The 19177-nt window shown below is 57.5% G+C and overlaps 1 protein-coding gene across 1 annotated transcript in view; it reads left to right on the top strand.

Moving 5' to 3' along the window:
• The window catches only part of LOC122421712 (c-Maf inducing protein), a 204790-nt gene that overhangs the window by 114978 nt on the left and 70635 nt on the right, over window positions 1-19177 (top strand). Inside the window, exon 2 of the mRNA XM_043437945.1 lies at window positions 12817-12942. Within this exon, the coding sequence (XP_043293880.1) occupies window positions 12817-12942 (126 nt within the window). The remainder of the gene's footprint in view (window positions 1-12816; window positions 12943-19177) is intronic.

Here is a 19177-nt window from a genome sequence, read left to right as displayed (position 1 = left end):
TGATCCCCGGAGATGCTGATCAGCCTGAGCCTTGTCTGGCTGCCCCGGCTCTCTGTTTAGGCGGAAAAATGGAAACGTTGCTTTGCATTGCTTTTGTTTTCTGACCAGGAAGAGCACGCAAGTCCATCTCACGGGATAGGACTGCCCCCCCCCCCGACCCCGCCCCTCCTCTCTCTCTCTCTACTTCCCATTCATGTATTAAACCTCCTTAAGAGGCTGTAGGTAGGATTGTCAATCAATGGGGCCCCTAGAAAGGGCTGCCTCCATGAACTCTGACCCTCAGTAGGAGGAGCTGGTTAGCTTGGTCTTTCTTTGTCACCATCTGGGGGTCTTGTTTCAGGTTGGGGGTGGTTCACCTCGGAACCGGAGTGTCCCAGTGGATCTCCATGTGATGCTGTCTGTATTCTGAGCTTTCTTTAGAAACTGTGTTGCCACGCCAAAGCCCGGCCTCCCTCCCGCCCTGCTTTTGTTTCACTTGAACTTGTAGCCACTTGACACCCTATGTATTTTGCTTATAGTATGCCCGGACTCAGTCTTGCTTTTCCACACATTTATATTCATAGGAACAGCATCTGCCCACATTGGAAATACAGTGCGCAGTGTGTATACAGACAGAGCTTTTTCTCAGTCTGTGGGCTGTGCCGATGGGCCGGGGTGGGGCTCACACGCCGTGACCTCCCCCAGCCCGCTGTGTTCCCCGACACACGTGGGCACTCTGACAAATGCTGCAGCGTGCCCGGTGAGGAGTGTCACAGTCATCCTGCCAGCCCCCACCAGGGTCTCTGCCCATTATCGGCAACCATCAGTCCAGAGGAATCCTGTCTTTCAAAGGACACCTTTTCTGTTGAGTTGTGTGAAATACCTACAGAAAAACAGACGGGTCCTAAGCCTGCGCCTCAGTGGGTTTGCACATCGACCGTGTCCTTATCACTCTGCCCCGGCTCAGGCCAAGAGGATGAGCACTCCCGAGACGCTCCTCGGCCCCCTTCCAGCCACCCCCCTCCCCCAGAGGTGACCGCTGCCCTGTTTTTGGCCAGCGTCTGGACCTTGTGTAAACGGACTCTCGCGGTGCATCCTCTTGTGTTGGTGGAACTCATCACCCTGCTGCACAGACGTGTGGTCTTCTGTGCTCACGGCTGTGTCGCTTTGCACGGGGTGAATACGCCTTCATTGCGCTGCTCGCTGTCGATGGTTGCCTGTGAGGTGCTGCTGTGACCCTGGGGCAGTCCGGCTGGGCGGAGCTGGGAGTGGCGGTCCCGGAGTGCAGAAGGTAGAGGAGAGTCGGCTTTCGCAAACGCTGCCAGCTACTTTCCAAAGGGCTGGGACCTGCTCCTGCTCGCGCCGGCAGTGCTGGTCTCCCTCGTCCCGCTGTCACTGACGATTCTGTTTGCCCCAGTGTTTTTTGTTGTGGTGGTAAAATATGCATGATGTAGAATTGACCACTTTAGCCATACAGTTCTGTGGCATCCGTCCAGTCACACTGTCAGGCCCCCATCGCCACCATCCTTCTCCAGAACTCTTTATCTTGCAGAACTGAAAGTCCATACCCATTCAGCAGCAACTCCCACCCCCAGCCACTGGGGGTCTTTCTACTGTCTGTCTCTGCGAATCTGACCACTCTAGGTTCCTCATGGAAGTGGCATCATACGATATTTGTCTTTTTTGTGACTGTCTTATTTCACTTGGCATAATGTCCTCAAGGTTCATACACATTGTAGCATGTGTGCGAATTTCCGTCCTTTTTTTTTTGTTTTTTTGTTTGCTTTTTGGAATTTTCAAGATCTGTTTTTTAAAATTGATTGAAGTATAGTTGATTTACAATGCTGTATTAATTTCTGCAGTACAGTGAAGTGACTCAGTTTTACACACACACACACACACACACACACACACACACACACATTCTTTGTCATACTCTTTTCCATTATGTTTATCACAGGATATTGAATACAGTTCCCTGTGGATCTGGTGTACAAATATCTGTTCCCTGTTGGAGTAACTACTTTCCAGTTGTTTGGGGTATATACCAGAAGTGGAATTGCTGAATCGTACGGTGGTTCTGTGTTTCATTTTTTGAGAAACCGCCAACTGTTTTCCACGGCAGCTGCAGCATTTTCTGTTCCTACCAGCCGTGCCCAAGAGTTCCAATTTCTTCATATCCTCAGCAACACTTGTTCATTTTCTGGGTTTTGGTTTTAGTTTGATTGGGGCCATGATGTGTGTGAGGGGCTGATAGCGTCTTTTTTTAAAAAAGCCATTCTGGTAGGTGTGTAGCAATCCTTTGGTGGTTTTAATCTGGTTTCAGAAGCATGAAGGTGTAATGAATTTGTCCGGGTATCTGCCTAGAATGTTGATTATTCTACCCTGGGCTGTGGTAGCTGATGCTGGGTCACCATCAGTGTTCCTCGGTCATGGTGAGGCTGCTGGCACACAGCACTGGCGTTCAGTCCTTGAGAGAGCCAGCCACATGCTGGGATTCCAGGGGAGAGAAAAGAATCCTTGAACTGTGGAAACTTCAGAGCCGCACTTGTCCCGACAAGTGCGGAACCCCCGCAGCCCCCAGTCTGTAGGGTCTCTCGTCTCTTTCTTTGCAAGAAAAGACCTGCTCACCTTTGCAAGTTCTTGTCCCAGATCAGCTCACACTCCCAGATTCTGTGTCTCACAGAGCGTTGTCAACGGCAGTAGCTGAGAAACGTCTGGGGCCAGGGTAGCTGCCGGGCATGCCCCCGGTGCAGCCCCCCTCCCGGGGACCCCAAAAGCGCACGCACCCTCCTGAGCGGCACGCGCAAGGCCAGCCTCGCAGCCCTGAACAGACAGGGCCACATCCGCCTTGCTGCAACTAGCACAGGGCAGCACCTTCTGGAAATGACAACCGACAGAAGAACTGCACCAGGCCCTCCTGTGCCCAGCCTGGGCCCGGCTTGTACCCACGGGCCACCCCCGCCCCCCTGCCCCTGAGGGTGTCATCGGCCGCCTTTCCGACCTTTCTGTGTGTTGGGGGCCAGCACCAGCCACACGTTTTCTCTTTGCTCTGTTTGCACGTCTAATCAGAGCTTTTCCTTAGGCCACTTGTTCCTTGTGCTGACGGGCACAGCTCCGGTGACTTCAGCAGATCCCGAGTAGGCCCCCGGGCCGGCCTGTGTAGTGTCAGAGCTGGTGTGCAGAACAGGAAACCTAGCGGCACCTCATGCCTTGCGTCCCCAGGGGCCTCTTCCTTCCTCTCTGTCCTCTCTTCCCTTTTTGGCAAGCCGGCGGCTGCTCCAGGGGCGTCTTTGTTACCAGCATCACAGGGCGGAGCAGCGATTCCGGGGATTAGACGATCTGGAACCCCAGTCAGGGCCCCACTGCTCCCTTGCAGCTGACTTTGCCTCCTGGCACCTCGCAGGCCGATCTGTAAAATGAGAGGAACGGGGCTGCGCACCTCAGTGTGTTGATCGACTGATGCTTGCAAAGGCCTTTGCACCGTCACGTACAAAGGAGCCCAGCTCCTTCTCTCTCTTAGGCCAAGAGTGGAGTGAACTCCGGGCCTGGAATTCCATTTGAGGACAAAATGTAAGTGAAAGACGATTTCCACGTGTGAAGGTCCTGTGCTGACATCACCCGAAAAAGAGGATAGCGAGAACGGTCCACTCATTTTCTCCCGTCCATGTGTCCATCACCTGTTTATACTCCTCTTGAGTGGTTTAAGTCAGAAACAGCGCCAAGGCCACACCTGCCCCTGTCCCCTGCCGTCTTTTTTAACAAAGTTTTATTGGAATGTGGGCACGGTCACTTGTCTGCTATCTATGGCTGCCTTCACACCTCAGCAGCATTGTTGAGCTGTTAGGACAGAGGCCACGTGACTCACAAAGCCTAAAGAATTTACTGGCTGGCCCTTTGCAGAAAATGTTTCCCCACCTCTGGTTTAGATGGAAGGGCTGGAGTGCCAGTCCTGGCTGCACCAGTAACTGGCACCTGGCTTGCGTGTGTGCTAAGTCGCTTCAGCCATGTCCGACTCTTTGTGACCCCATGTAGCCCACCAGGCTCCTCTGTCCAGGCAAGAATACTGGGGTGGATTGCCACGCCCTCCTCCAGGGGATCTTCCCAATTCAGGGATCGAACCTGGGCCTCTTATGTCTCCTGCATTGGCAGGCGGGTTCTTTATACCACTAGCGCCACCTGGGAAGCCTGGCAGCGTGGCTTAGGAAGAGTTATTTCTCTTTTCTGGGCCTCAGTTTTCTTAGCTGTAACATGGGATCACAGTGACACCCATCTTGTGGGTCCTTCTAAGGAGTCAGTGGGAAGACGACCTGTACAGACACGCAGACGGCCCTTGACCAGGACAGTTACTGTGGACGCAGGCAGGGTGGCAGGGTCCCTGTCCTCAGGAGCACACCGCCCACAGACAGCTGACGACAGTGCACCAGGGTGGAGGGGGCGCAGCCTGGAGGACCCTAGAGCCAGGTGATCCTGCTTCCAGGCTGTCAGAGGCCGCAGCTCTCCCCTGGCCCGGTCACACCATCAACTAGCACATCTGCGAGGACGCGGCCGCGTGCCCTCCGGTCCCTGCCGACATCCTTCCATCCGAGACAGCAAGCGGATCAAGGCCTGCGTGACAGCGGCCTCTGATCTGGGAGCTAAATTAACACTCACGTTAACCCCAAAGCCTTAGTTTTAGCTCGGCGCTCGCTCCAGTCTTGAGCAGACACGCCCTCCCCTCCTGGAGCAGCCTCCGTGGGAGCTCAGCAAGGAGACCGGGCCTGAAGGGGACGTCTGTTTCTGCCATGTGAGCCACAGAGAAAGTTTCTCGGCAGCCCGGCCACATCCTCGGCGGCTCTGAGTCCAGCTTGGAGGAGGGTGCTGCCTCCCGCGGGTCTCAGAGGCCCAGGCGAAAGACTCCTGAGGAAACGGAGCTCCATCCCTACCTGATCCCGCCCCCGAGACTCATGTTCTCCTTAAGGCGTGGGTACCTGAGAAGAGTGGCCCTTACAGATGAGCTTGTGTTTATAGCAGACCTCCCAGGAACTCCCCACACACCAATGTTCTTGGACTTAGAGCAGTTTACTCGGTGGCCCAGGAGCAACCCCACTTCTGGGTATTTCCCCAAGTGGGAGCTCTTTTGCCCCTGCCCCTGCCCCCCCCCCCATAAGTGCAGAAATGTTCCCGGCAGCTTCCTACACGGCAGCCGCAAACGGGAAACAGACAAGGGTCCGCAGACAGCGGGGGTGCGCAGAGAGGAAGATGGCCCTGCGATGGCAGCAGCTGCAGGCACACATGTGCATGGACAGGATGCCAAGCAAGAGAACACGGGCGCATGGGCTGTGCGCTTCCAGCTCTGGGAGCCCAGGGACCCACCTCTCGCGACAGATCGAGAAGGGCGGACACTGCCGGGCAGTCCTCCTGGGATGGGGCTCGAGGGGGCCCGCCTCGTGGGGTGTCACAGACAGTCCCTGTCTTGACCTGGGCAGGCTTGACCTAGGCTTATGCAGAAGTAAATGCAGTCAAATATTTGTGCTTTTCGTGCTTTGCTGTTTATATGGTCTGCCTTCATTTAAAAAAAGGGGGTGGGGAGAGAGGGGGAATGTCAGAAATTAGAGGGTTGTGCAGTCAAGGCTGAGCCCCGCTCGGGGTCCTGTTCCAGGCCTCCCTGGGAGTCCTTGTCCTCCAGCCCTGTCCTGAGACCGGGGTCTGCACACTGTGGGCCCGCAGACCCTCCCTTCGCTCTGCCAGGAGTGCCTGGTGCTGCCCTGCCCACCCGCTTGAAGGTCGCCTCTGGGAAGCCTTCCCCAGTGTTGCAGAGCGTTCCTCCCCCCGGGCCTGCCCTTTGTACCTCATGTCTGCACCGGGGCACTTATCACCGCGTTCTGTCATTAGCTGTGTGCACCCGTGACACACACCCCTCCCCCACCGCCCTCATCGAGAGGCGCCCTCTGGTCACCTTGGGGCTCCTGGGCCATCGCCTCACGGAACAGGCAGGGGACGTGGCACCGTGGGCCAGACCTGGCCTCTGAGTCAGCGACGTGGCCTTTGTGCTGAGCGGCCATGGCTGCCGCAGGCCCCCCTCTAGTGGATGGGGGCGCCAGCCGCTCCCGGTTCCCAGGGGCCTCGTGAAGAGTCAGTGAGGAGGCGCCTGGGGCGTCTGTGATCCTTGGGACGTTTGCCCACCTGCTGGTTGGCCGTATGCTGATGTTGAGTTTGGCCCTCGAGAGCCTCACTGGCTGCTCCGATCAAAGACGCCCCAGGGTGACACGGCACCCCCAGGGCCCCGATTTCCATCTGGCTTCCCATGCCCACGCTGGTGGCCGGGGCTGGAAGGGTCTGAACGTGGAAGTATCAGCCCTCAGCTCTATTATTAAACTTCTTGAGCCGTTTGGCCATAAAAGGGGGCAGCTGCCATGGCTGGACTTGTGATTAATGAGCCCGAAAGGGCCTCCTGACTCTCTGCGGAGCGCAGTCCATGGAGAGCAGCCCTGGCCGGCCCCAGACTCTGGGCCTGCCCTCTCGGCCCGGCCTCTGCTCTGTCGAGGTCTGTGCAGCAGGGACCGGCGGGCCGGTGGCTCCTCCTTTTGTCCCGCAGATCCCACGGCCCCCTTGGCGACCCCTCCTGGCCCCCAGGGAGGCCTGGGCTACTGCAGGGGTGGTTGATGGGACAGGGCGAGGTGGGCAGGCCCGGGGCAGGCAGCCCGGAGCTCCTGGGGAAGACCCCAGACCAAACATCCGTAACTGATGAAGGCCTGCTTGGCGTTGGTCATCCAGAGCCGGCCAGTGACCTCCTGCACGCCAGAGTGCTCCTCTCTGATCCACCTTTTTGGAGCAATCCATGGTGATGCAGGGCCTTGGAGAATGTTTGTGCAAGAGGCCCTTTTCCTTCTTGTGTCTTGAATCAGCCCGGAGCCTCATCTTTGGGGCCTGCGGAAGTCATGATTCTCACTCGCCTCTACAGAAATCCCCATGGAAACCAGCAGGCAGGCAGCCCTGGGCAGGAGGGAGGGGTTCCCCAGAAAGGCGGGGGGGGGGGGAGCCTGGAGACATCCTGCCAGCATTAGGGGCCCGAGGTCAGAGGCTGTTGGGAGAGGGGGGAGGGGGGCTGTGGTCACCCTGCTCCCTGCCTCACGGGAAACCCGAGAAGGCACAGGGTTTGGAATGTCAGCTTTAAAGGCCTTTGGGGGTCCCTGGGGACCTTGATGATGTCTCTCCAGGGCCTGCTGCCTCCAGCAGGTCCAGGTGCTACGTGATCAGGGAAGAAGCTCATCTCAGAAGCAAAAGGAGCGGGGGCGGCGTCGGCAGGGGGCGGTGTCGGTGGGGGGGATGGTGGCCATGGTCTCTTCGCGGTCTGTCTACACCAGGGCCCCCACCTGGCCCCTCATCAGTCTCTGAAAGCAAAAGGACAGAGGCACCCTGACTTGTCCCCCAGCTTCCCCAGGAGCGAGGACCCTGCTTGTGGAAGGACCTCCCCCCCAACCCCGCCCCGCCCCGCCCCACAGAAGGACCCCCAGCAGACTTCTGAGCCACCAGCACGCTTTCCCCGCAGTTACACCGCAGGCCCGCAGAGGCCAGGTGGGGCCGGAGCAGCGGCCCACAGGACCCAGTCAGGCTGGTGGCCCAGGGTGAAGGCCCCCGGTCTTAGCCAGGGCCCCCCAGCTCTCCTTAATTTCTCCTTAATGAGAGCAGTTTGGCAGCAACATAAAATATGCTCTTACCCTTTGTCCCAGTAATTCCATTTCTGGGAATCTGGCCTAAGGATTCTAAATTCTAATCCTAAACACGGGGCAGAAAAGCGTGCTTCACAGGGACGCCCATTGTGGCGCTGTGTATGTTAGCACGGAGCAGGACCACCGCGCTGTCTGGTGGGGGGGCGCGGCGCGGCGATGAGACACGAGGGGTGGAGTACCTAACAGCTCCTAAAATGGTAGCTCCGAAGATGGGGTGGGCATATGCTGCAGCATTGTGTGGGAAAAGGCAAGTTACAGAACTATATGGACCTTCAAAAAGTGAGGTGTTAGAAAGTAACACAGGTGGTCTACCAAAGTGCTCGTGAGCGGTCTTGGTAACAATTCTGAGATTTCGTCCTATTCATCATCTCCCAAATTACCTTGAACGTTGGTTTGTTGCCTCTTAGTCGGGTTTGAGTTGTAATTTACATTCGGTGAACTCCACTGTTTGGCGCGTGCGCATCTGTTTACTTTGACGAGTGTGTGCGGTCAGGTAACCCCACCACCGTTGAGACAGACTGTTTCCATTGCCCCGAGAGGTGCCCCCACGCCCCTCCTCCGTGCCCCTCGGTAACCAGTCCCCTCGCCCCCCTGCTGGCCACCACTGGTCTGAGCCGTGGCTATAGTTCTTGTGTATTCCAGGATGTCATACAAATGGAGCCGCACGGTTTGATAACTCGTAATCTGCTTGATGTTCTCTTAAGAACACCTCTTAGAGCAGGTTTTCTTCACGCCCCTCAAGCAGAGAATTTAATTTTTCCTTTCTAGCTAACTCAGCCTTTACCCCATGCAGGAATCTCCTCTGTCGTAGCCCTGATCGTCGTGTTCAGATTACCAGGGAATTATCAGTCCTCTGTAAAATCGTCCCGGCAGTGTGAAAGTACCCGGGATGAAGGAGGTCCTCGGTCCGCGCAGCCTCACACCAGCATCCAGAGAAGGGCGGGGGCTTCCAGTCCAGGCCTGCCCGTTCCCCTCGCAGACCTCAGGCTCCCGTCCAGGGTCTGTCCACAATGTTGACAATAGTGTCAGCAGTAGCCACGGCAGCAGCAACGGTGCGCTTTTCTTAGTGAGCCTTTTATGTCAGGACAGTTTGAGATGCAAAGGAAAGCTGCAGGGACACACAGAGAGTTCGCATATACCCCACACCCCTTTTCCCCGGTTGTGTTTTTGTCTGCCGGGGGCGGGATTGACCTTGCTGTGGGACATGCAGAGTTTCAGTTCCCTGACCAGGGATCGAACCTACGCCCCCTGCATTGGGAGTGCAGAGTCTCAGCCACTGGGCCACCAGGAAAATTCTCCACCACCGCCCCCTCAATTGTTAACATCTTACAAAAGCATGAGACATTTGTCACAGCTAATGAACTCATATTGATGTGCTGTTATTGAAGTTCACACTTTGGTTTCCTTAGTTTTCCCCTAATGTTGTTTTTCTGCCCCAGCATCTCATGTGGGCCCCCAGTCCATTTAGTCATCATGTCTGCATAGACGTGGAGGGGACAGATGCTCAGACTTACCTTGTGTTTGGTGAGCACTGCTCAGGTGTTCTGAGGACTGTCACTCGGTTGGGGTTTGTTTGATGTTTTTTCTCACGATTAGACTAGAATTATGGCTTTAGGGGAGGAGGATCCTGGAGATAAAAAAAGTTTAGTGTTTCTCACAATAGTTTATTTTTATTGAGTTTTTCAGTGTGTTCCAGATGCTGTGCTGAGCCGTTAACAGATTGGATCCCCTTTAAATTCTATTTTACCTAATAAATTCTCATTTTACCATTGGCGGAAATGGTATCAAGAGAGGTGCAGTAACTTACACAAAGACCCACAAGTAAGTGGCTCAAACACAGAACTCACTAATTCTTTAAGTTTTGCTTTTTGCCAGTACTACTTCAAACAGCAATACATCTGCTTTTTTAAAAAAAAAAACCAGTATGTGTTTATTTATATCCAATGTTTCCCGAAAATGCTTATGCTGAAACTTCTAATCAAGGCCACCTTGAGACAGCTGCAGCCGGGTCATGAAAAAAGCAGGCACAGGTGGTCAGCTGTCCCCCCATCATACTAAGTCCCACCTGTCGTGGTCATCTGGAGCGTGTTCCCACGGGCTTGGTGTGGGGGTGGGCGCCGGGCAGCGCGGGGCCTCTCCATGTCTCAGTCTCCAGGAAGCCGTGGTGGGAAATAGAAGCGTCCAGGCTGTCTGCTCACGTGCCCAAGGTGCGATTCCAAACTGGCCGTTCGCTTGATAATCAGATCCACCCCGTGTGCTCACACCCTACTGCTGTGGGATTTTCTAATGGGTTTCTGTATCCGTCGCTGGGTTGGCCCGGTGATTTTCTAGATGCCAAAGTGGCTGCGTCCCAGCCCACGTTCTCTGGCTTCTCTGTGCATCAAGGGGACCGTGGGCTGAGGTTTAGGAACCAGCCAGACCAGGAAAAGGCAGAGATGTGGCTGTGGGCTGTCAAGGAAAGAAAGACCTTCAGCACATCCAGGCATCCAGGCGCCATTGCTTTCTAAAGGAGAGTTCTTTAATTTATTTTTAATTTTAATTTAATATGTAAAACTAGTAACCACAACCTCTTCCCATGTATGTTATGTGTGGATGGGCATTTTTTTACTTAGGAAAATCTTCCTGCATTTGTTAAGGAGGTATACCCATCACCTCCTAAACATCAGGCACGTGAAACAGAGCAGGTGAACGCTCCCACTCGCGTTGTGCTGAAAACGCCAGCACAGAGACAGTCAGCAGGAAGCACAAGCCTGTTCACATGAATCCCCGAGGCCCCTGGTGCCGCTGGGCTTCTCAGGACAGGACGTGCGGTCAGGGCTGAGTCATTTATGCAGAATATTGAGAACGTGACGGTGCAGGGCTGTGGAGCAGGGCAGAGGGGCCACGGGGAACCCACGTGGTTGCCTTTGGGATGCATTGGCAAACCGTCTTGGCTGGACACCGAGGCTGCCTGGGTTGATGCCAAGGGGTGGGCCATGGGCCGGAGAGAAGGGCCGGGTGAACTTGGCTCCCCACTCCCACCGCGGTCTCAGCGGCCTCTTGGCTCATCTGGCCCCAAGGAGGCGGCTCCAGGCTGTTCCTGCTTCCGCCCACTCGGTCCCTGCAGCAGAGTCCAGGGACGCTGGGAGAGCACCCCGAAGCCCTGCCCCTCCCCCCCGTGGGCACCCGTTCCCGGAACCCCGCCGGGCCTTCCCGTGCCTCCAGATGCAGCCTGCCCGCCTCTCCACGGCCTTTCTCACCTGCCCTGCCTCACTCCTCCCCGCGCGAGCGCCCCCGGCCCTTTGCACTGGCCGTGGCCAGGCCGAGATGCGCTTTCCCTCCCTCGTTCCTCGGTGCCATGGCTCTCTGTCTCTCCCGCTCCCGACACTGCGGCGGTCCTGGTTTCCGGTGCAGCACTCGCCACTCTCCCATTGCTGGGTGTTTGTGTCTGTCTGTCTGTTGTCTCTCTGTCCCGCCGGGCTGCTGTCTCGTTCACTGCTAGATCCCACAACAGCCAGCCCGCGGGGCCGGGAAGGTAACAGGTGCTCAGTTAAGTGTCTGTTAGGTGACTGACGGAGTGAGTGAATGAATGAATTGATCCATCAGTCCCTCTGACTACCTGAGCGTGGGAGCCGATCGTATCAGGGAAATTTGAGGCAGCTTAAGCCTTCAACCCTTTTCTGCTCCTAAACCACCATCACCACCATATCTCAGCTTTGGCAGATAGGAATTAAAAATAAACAACTTGGTGGGCAGAAACCAACACAATACTATAAAGCAATTATACTTCAATTAAAAAATTTAATTAAAGAAAAAGCCTCACGGAGGTCCCCAGTCCTTCGGGTGAAATTCGCTTGCTGGGCCCCAGACTTTACATTGCTTGTGTCAGAGCTTACTGATCAGGTTGGAGATCCCTGAGCCAGCAGCCAGGCGGCCCTGGGCCAGTCAGGTCCCGAGTCGCGGCATCCTCACCTGTGCAGCGGGGACAGCCCGGCCCCTGCTCTGGGCACGGTCATAAGAGTCAAAGGTGCTTGCTCCTGCCGCATGCTCGGGGAGGCTCGGCCTATGTCAGACTGTGGGGGGTGTTAGCTGTCCCCCTTCCCAGCTGGGCCACACTCGCCTCCGACGCTGCTGAAGTCTGGCTTCCCGGGCCCCGAGTGCCAAGGACGCGGCCTCTGGGTGCCTGGCACCTCCTCTCCGTGACAGAGGAGCTCACTCAGCTGTGAGCGACTGAATTTCGCTCGCCCCACCCCCACCCTGGCACTGAGCAGTGATAACCCTCACCAGTCTCCCCCTTTTAACACAAGTCACTGGGTCCTTGCTGTGCACCGGACCCTGGAGGCAGAGTGGGGACCCAGACAGACGTGGCCTGACCTCACGGAGCCACGGCCTGGGGGAGGCAGACAGCAAACAGACAGCCCGCACAGGTCACAAGGGTTGAGACGGATGTAGTGAGCGTGTGGGACCCGGGGAGGGGGGCGGCCAGGTGGGTTTCGGGGTCTGGAGAGGTCAAGAGGAGATGCCGGGGTGGGGGGGTGACCCCCGCCTTTTGGGGACACGGGGCAGGCCAAGTGCCGTCCGCAGACCAGTGTTGGCGTGCAGAGAGAGGTGGGGTGGGGCTGGAGCGGGCACAAGGTCAGACGCAGGGGGCCCGGGGGTGGAGTTCGTGGTCGGGTCACCTGGAGCCCCTGACAGATGCAAGCAGGGGCGTGGAGGGATCGAGTTTGCCGACTCAGAATGCGGCCCTGAGTGCCAAGTGGGAACATGTGTCTGCAGGGGGAGACAGGAGGGGAGTCCGGAGGGCAGGGGGCTGTGACCGCTTCCTGGGCAGGGGAGGGTGGTGGCTGGGACACGGTGAAAGGTGGAGCAGTCCCGGCTCCGGCCACGCTGGGCCCCACAGACACTGGGAGGAGCAGTGCCCAGGCCTTGCACACCTCCCAAAACACATGGGTGGGTGTCCGCCACGGCCCCTCCCCTCCAGCTGGACACCGCCGGCCAGGAAAGACGAACTCCTTCAGTCTCCAAAGTTGCCAGGCGTCTGTACCAGCTCAGCGTGCTCATTGCTAAAGCGAGAATGCTTTCCAAGGCAGTTATTGTGCCTGATCTCATAACCAACATATGTCTTTTCTGTTTTTTTTTGCTGCAGCCAACTGGGTACATGGAAAATTCAGTCTCCTACAGCGCCATTGAAGACGTTCAGCTGCTGTCCTGGGAGAACGCCCCGAAGTACTGTTTACAGCTCACAATTCCTGGGGGAACTGTCCTGCTGCAGGTAGGGCGCGTAAACATGAACATGCACTTTTGGCTCTGTCCCTGCTTAGCACCCTCGTCCTCCCCCTCGGAGAAGGCAGCTATCCAGAGGAAAGCCTATTTGACTTGCAGTGGTTTTTTTCCCTCCGTGTACAGGAAAGGTGTAAATCGGGGCTCACTGAGGGAGCAGAAGAGGGAGTGTGCACAGACTGGCTCCCGCTGCGCACCTGTCCCCACTGAGGAGCTTCCCACGTTGTGTTTTGGTTTCTCCGGTTTTCTGGTCTCCCATTTTACAGATGAGGAAACCGAGGCACAGAGACACAGGCTTTATAAGGCTATAAAAACCAAGTAAGCAGCAGATGTGCTGCTTTCTGTTGTACCGTGAGTGAGGAGGTTTCTCACTTTTCATTAATCTTTTCCTGTTGAGGCCCTGATGGAAGTAGGAGCCCTCTCCTTGGGAAACAATGCACGTTTTGTGTGTATTGGTCAGAGGCTGTTGGTTGGAAATGATGCAGATGTTGTTCGAGTGATCTGAAGCAGGAAGAGAATTTGATGCTGTGCCTGGGCAGTCTGAGAGTGGACTTCAGGCACAGCTGGACCCAGGAGTCAGAGGCGCTCATGAACGTCTGATCTCTCCATCTCCTGGCTTTGCTTCTGTGTGCTGGCTTCGCTGTCAGGCAGAGGCTCCCCACGTGATGGGAAAGACGGACATCTGGCAGCCTCGGGCTGCATTCTTGGAGTCTGTAATCCTTAAAAAATGTGAGAGCCCACTTTCCTTTCAGTATTTTCCTGTCAAGTCCCCTGGAAGATTCTGATTGGCTGGCTGTAATCTGATTCACCCCCCGGGGGGACACCTGCCCTGCGTTGCACGCCCACCTTTAGCACTGGCAGCCGTGTACTCTGACAGCCCTGCCAGGACCTCGTGGGTGGGGAGAGGCGGGTCCACCAAGGAAGGAACTGAGGCAAAACTAATGACACGGCTGCTGCAGTCCATACACGAGGCACGCTCTGTCATTTCAGGGGGTCCCTGCCCCCGTGACTCAAGGGGGGTTTTCTCAGCCCCCTCCTGTCGGCTTTCAAAGGCCCACCATTGTCGCTTTCCCTTGGGTTTCCAACAGGGACTCAAGTCAGGACTGCTTGTCTAGAGGGAATGGACTCTTATCTCCTGGAGGACGGTCTCCCTTTGCCTCTCTTTCAGGAACGTTTTCTTTCTAACTCTGTCTCTCCTGGGAGACTGCTCTGAGCCCACAGAGATGCTCCCTAAAACTTGTTTCAAAAGTGGCCACCAGATTATTCAACAATGCTGGAGCCGAGAGGCACACAGTTTGGCCTCTGAGGAATGTCGAGCCCCGGGAGCTGAGCATAACAGCTTATGATCCTTCAGGAAGACCCCAGCCTTTACTGTCATCCCTCAGAGGACACTGCCTGTCTGCTTTCTTCCTAAATCTCTCACACCCTGCGGGTTTTCTCATAGCTGCCCTCCCCTTTTCCCTCCTGACTTCCAGCCAGCAGCGCTTTCCTTTCTATCCTTCCTGCCCCTCTGTGATGGTTGCACCTTCTGTGAAGGGAGTGGTCAGCTCTGGCCCCTTTGCGCTGGCGGGGAGCAGTGATGGGAGTCTAGGGGCAAGGAGGGCAATACTCCGAGTCCATAGCAAGCGGAGAGGGAGGGGGCTGAGAAGATCCCCTTGGAATCACAGAGCCTGCTGTCCCCTGTGCAGGCGGGGGGTGGGGAGGTGAGTCAGGCCCCCGGGGAGACAGAGCCACAAACAAACCCCCCAGAGGTAGCAGCTGAAATCGAGGCCTGTCCCCGAGGGCTGGGGGACTCACTGTCACCCTGGAGGTCCCAGGGAAGGCTCTCCGTGGGTGGTGACGCTAGAGCTGGGTGTAGAGGGGTGAGTCGGAGTGTGCCAGGATGGGATGCCCACTGTGGGTAGAGGGAGGAGGGGGTGCGAAGCCTGAGAGTGTGGGTGTGGGGGGTCCCTGCCGCGGACAGGAGGGGGCGGTGGTGCAGGCCCTAAATACGAGCCCAGAATTGTCGGGTTGCAGGCAGCCAGGCCCCACAGGTCATGTCAGTCGAGCGAGGGAGCCACAGTGCTGTTCTGAGGGCCGCAGGCAGCCGCCGAGAGCTCCCGAGAGGTGGGGGGCAATTGAGGGACTGGTCTGCTGGCCGAGCAGACGGGGCATCCGTGAGACCCCCAGACAGGCGGGCCCAAGGGAAGCCTTGTAATTGCCCTGTCCCTGGCAGGGGCATCTCCCAGTGCTCTGGAGCTAGAGCGGGCAGCGTCCTCCACGGAGGGACCCCCAGACAGAGGGGCAGGGCGCTTGGAGGATGTGGTGTGCCGGGCGTTGCCCGAGTATCCCTTTGATCCCGCGGGGGCCTCCCATCTGCACTCCCGGGGCCTGGCTGACTGCGGGCAGGTGGACTGAGGCGGCGGACAGGTGGGTGCAGCCCTGCCGTCCCCAGGGTCCCTCCCAGCTTGCTTCCCCCCCGTCACCCCCTCCTCCTCGCCCTCCTGTGGTTCACGGGCAGCGAGCGGCTGCCTGGTTGTATCAGCAGTCTCGAGGCGCCGCGGGGCTGGGCTGCAGTCTGCGGGCCCGCGTGGTGATGGGGCGGCCCCCGAGGTGGCGGGCCGGGCGCTGGCTCTCCTGCTGGTCGGCGGGACCCCCTGCCGGGGGGCTTGTCCAGACTCACAGGACGGGCCCAGAGCAGGGGTGTGACGGCAGTCCCCGCGTCCTGGCAGGGGTAGGGGGTGGGGGCCGAGTGCGGCGGCAAGGGGCGCCGGGGGTCAAGGCCATGCTGCGCCCGGGTGCCGCCCCGAGCCGTGCTGCCCCCATAGCGGCCGCCAGACTCACAGGGTCGTCTGCACTTAAGTCCAAGGTAATGAATCAAGAGGGCGGCTCCTGTGTCCTCCGGCCTTGCTCTGGGTGCTCAGGACGTCAGGTGCCAGTGTCTCAGTCCTGCAAATGCTCCCATCCGCACACGGGGCTGAGACCCCAGGACTTCTCATCCCGACCCCTGCTGCCCCCGCGGGAACAGCCTCAGTGCGGGTGGCCTGCGGGCCCCCAGCGCCCCTGCCTTCCCGCGTAGGGGTCCATCCTGTGGCGGGGCGGTGTCTGGGGGTCCCTTGATGCACCTCACTCTCTGCTTCCCCCTCTGCGGTCTTTCTCCAGGCCTGCCTCTCCCCCCGGCCCCTTCTCTGTGCGTCCTGACCTAAGTCTCTCTTCCGCTGTCCGTTTTTTCCCCCTCTCCGCTCCCTACCCCTCATCCTTATGTAGCTGCTTTGTGAGAATTTGAGCCGGTGCCTCACTCAGACCCCCTGGGAACTGACCTGAGTTCAGGGAAGGTTCAGGAATGCTCGCAGGGGACTTCCCTGGTGGTCCAGTGGCTAAGACTCCAGGCCCCCTAGGCAGGGGGACCGGCTTCCATCCCTGGTCCGAGAACTAGATCCTACATGCCATGGACTGAAGACCCCGCATGCCAAAACTAAAAAAAAAAACAAAAAAAGATCCCACATGCTGTAACTAAGGCCTGGCGCAGCCAAATAAATGAATATTAAAAAGCAAAGGACAAGCGCTCTCAAGATGATGGTCCTCCTGCCCTGCTCAGAGGCACCACGCAACATGCCTGCAGGTCCAGTCGGCAGACAAAGGCGCCAGCCCTCCAGCCTGGGTCCGACTGGTGTGTTTGTGGATGTTTTGTGTATTTCAGCGTGAGCTCCCTAATGGCATGTTATTAGAGTCCCCGGGTGCAGGAAGGACTTATTTATCGTCTTTCTTCTAATGCCCTGTCTGCTGGCATTTCATCGTGAGGGGTAACTCCACGAGCCCATGAACGGTGCCGGGCAGGGGGGCAGGGGGTGCTCCTTGCCAGCCCGTGGAGTCGCGGAGCAGAGATGAAGACCCGGATCATCTCCCAGAGATCTCTGCCTCCTCTGTGGCTGTCCAGTCACTGATGAGAAAGCGGACAGAGCCCACTGCTTGGACAACAAGGTTTCAGGCGAGACCAGGAGCAAGGGGACCCCCCCCCCACCCCTGCCAGCCCCACTTTCTCGAGAGTGCTGCTGCTTTCTGAAACGGTTTCCGAGACCGGCTCATCTCAGTGACGTTCCCGAGACCCCCCAGGGGAGGCCAGGCCACTGTTTACCCCAAACGCTGGCAGCTGGGGCAGGACAGGGCGGGTGCCCTCCTTACTGGAAGCCGGAGAGAGAGACCTTTTCCGGCGGCACAGCACGTGCTGTTTTTTCCCCTAAGAAGTGGGGCGGGGAGGGCGAACCTGGGAACGGTCACCCACCGTGCACCCTTGGCTGTTTTTCTCACCTCTCCAGACAATACAACAATGAGAGGGAACTTGGCAACTTTCAAAGAGGAAATTAGGCAGAATTTGCCTGGAACGAGGCCCTTGTAGGATTCGAAAGATTTATCGCCAGGAGAGGCTGGCGCCCGCCAGAGCCTGCTTCCAGGGCCTCTTTCCCAGGCTGGGCCCCGCTCCACTCAGGACGCAGAGATGCGCCCTGGGTCCCCCGTGGTGGGGCTGGGGGCCATCGTCTGGGCTGGGGGCCGTCGTCCAGGCTTGGCCCTCCCCGCGGCAGCGTGGGGACTCTGTCCACTCTGAACGCGCTGCCTTCCCCCGGACGGCGCCTTGAGATGCCCGCCCTGGGATTCCGGACGTCCCCGCACGGCCTCTGTCCTTCTCCAAAACTCAACCAGCCGGAGGAAGGAGCGGGAGGGCCTGCTCTTGCCGTGGCCTCCCTGTCTCCAGCATCAAGACAGGGGTTGCGACTGCGAGGGTGTCACAGAAGTTGCCTCCCCTTTCCTGGAGCAAATTTCTGGCCCACCCTTTTGTTTGCAGGGTGGGGGCCTCGCCCTGACCGGAGCCTCTCCCTTCATCAGCGTGGCGCCTTCAGGTTCCCCAGCCAGGTTCCCAGGGGCCCAGCAGTACAGAGAGCAGGTGGTGGGGTCACACCTGCTGCCAAAAGGCAGAGTACCTTGACTATGGTGGTTAACACAGCACAGGTTTGAGAATTCCCTGCTGAAGCGGGGGTAAAGACTTGGCTTTCCCTGCTCTGGGCCTGGGTTTGATCCCTGGTCAGGGAACTGAGATTCTACAAAAAAAAAAAGGCCAGCACAGATTTGTATCTTGACCATTCTGGGGATCTGAATTCAACACGTGTCTCACTGGGCTAAACTCCCAAGTGTGGGCAGGACTGGTTCATCTGAAGCCCTAGGGAGGAATCCATCTCTAGCTTCTCAAGGCCACCTGTATCCCTGGGCTCATGGCCACGTCATTACAAGCTCTGTTTACATCTTTGACTCTCTGACCTCCTGTTTGCCTCTTATATAGACCCTCATAACTCACCCAGAGGGGCCGGAGTAGTCTCCCCATGTCAGGGTCCTTGACTTGATCCACAAAGTCCCTTTGCAACAAGGTAACACATTCCAACCAGTCCATCCTAAAGGAGATCAGGCCTGGGTGTTCATTGGAAGGACTGATGTTGAAGCTGAAGCTGAAATACTTTGGCCACCTGATGCAAAGAACTGACTCATTGGAAAAGACCCTGATGCTGGGAAAGATTGAGGGCAGGAGGAGAAGGGGACGACAGAGGATGAGATGCTTGGATGGCATCACCCACTCAAAGGATATGAGTTTGAGCAAACCCCGGGAGTTGGTGATGGAAAGGGAAACCTGGCATGCTGCAGGCCATGGGGTCGCAAAGAGTTGGACATGACTGAGCGTCTGAACTGAACACATTCCTGGGGATTAGGACGTGGACAGTCTCTGGAGGCCCCTCGTTCGACACGCCACACCTCCCCTGTCCCTGATCACCTCAGTGTGTTGAAAAGCAGAGAAATGGTTGTGGGTCTGAATCATGTTGGAGTGGCTCATTCCCGCCTGTCCCAGCTCCTGAGAGCCACCAGGATCCTGCCTTAGCTCTGGTTCAGGGACGTGCCCTGGGAGCCTGGAGTTGGCCAAGGGGCGTCCGTGTGGACGTCCGCACCCACCGCGATCGGGGCTGTTCGTCCAGGGGCGCCTGCTGTTACAGGTTTGTCAGCACGGCGCTGGCCATGGCCGTCCTGCCCTGACCCCTGCTGTTAGCACACGCGGGGCGCCGTGCTCAGTGGGTGTCCACGGACGCTCTCATCGTTGGGGTCTTGCCCCGCTCTTCCTGAGTGTGGGCTGCGTTTGGTTACCCTGAAGTCCACGATCTGTCCTGAGACCACAGCTCGGTCAGCGCCAGCAGGTGACCCCCCACGGGCCC

Source organism: Cervus canadensis, chromosome 18 (assembly GCF_019320065.1).
Source record: "Cervus canadensis isolate Bull #8, Minnesota chromosome 18, ASM1932006v1, whole genome shotgun sequence".
NCBI lineage: Eukaryota > Metazoa > Chordata > Mammalia > Artiodactyla > Cervidae > Cervus > Cervus canadensis.
The sequence above is the reverse complement of the archived record's forward strand: the minus strand, read 5'-3'. Positions and strand labels throughout refer to the sequence as shown.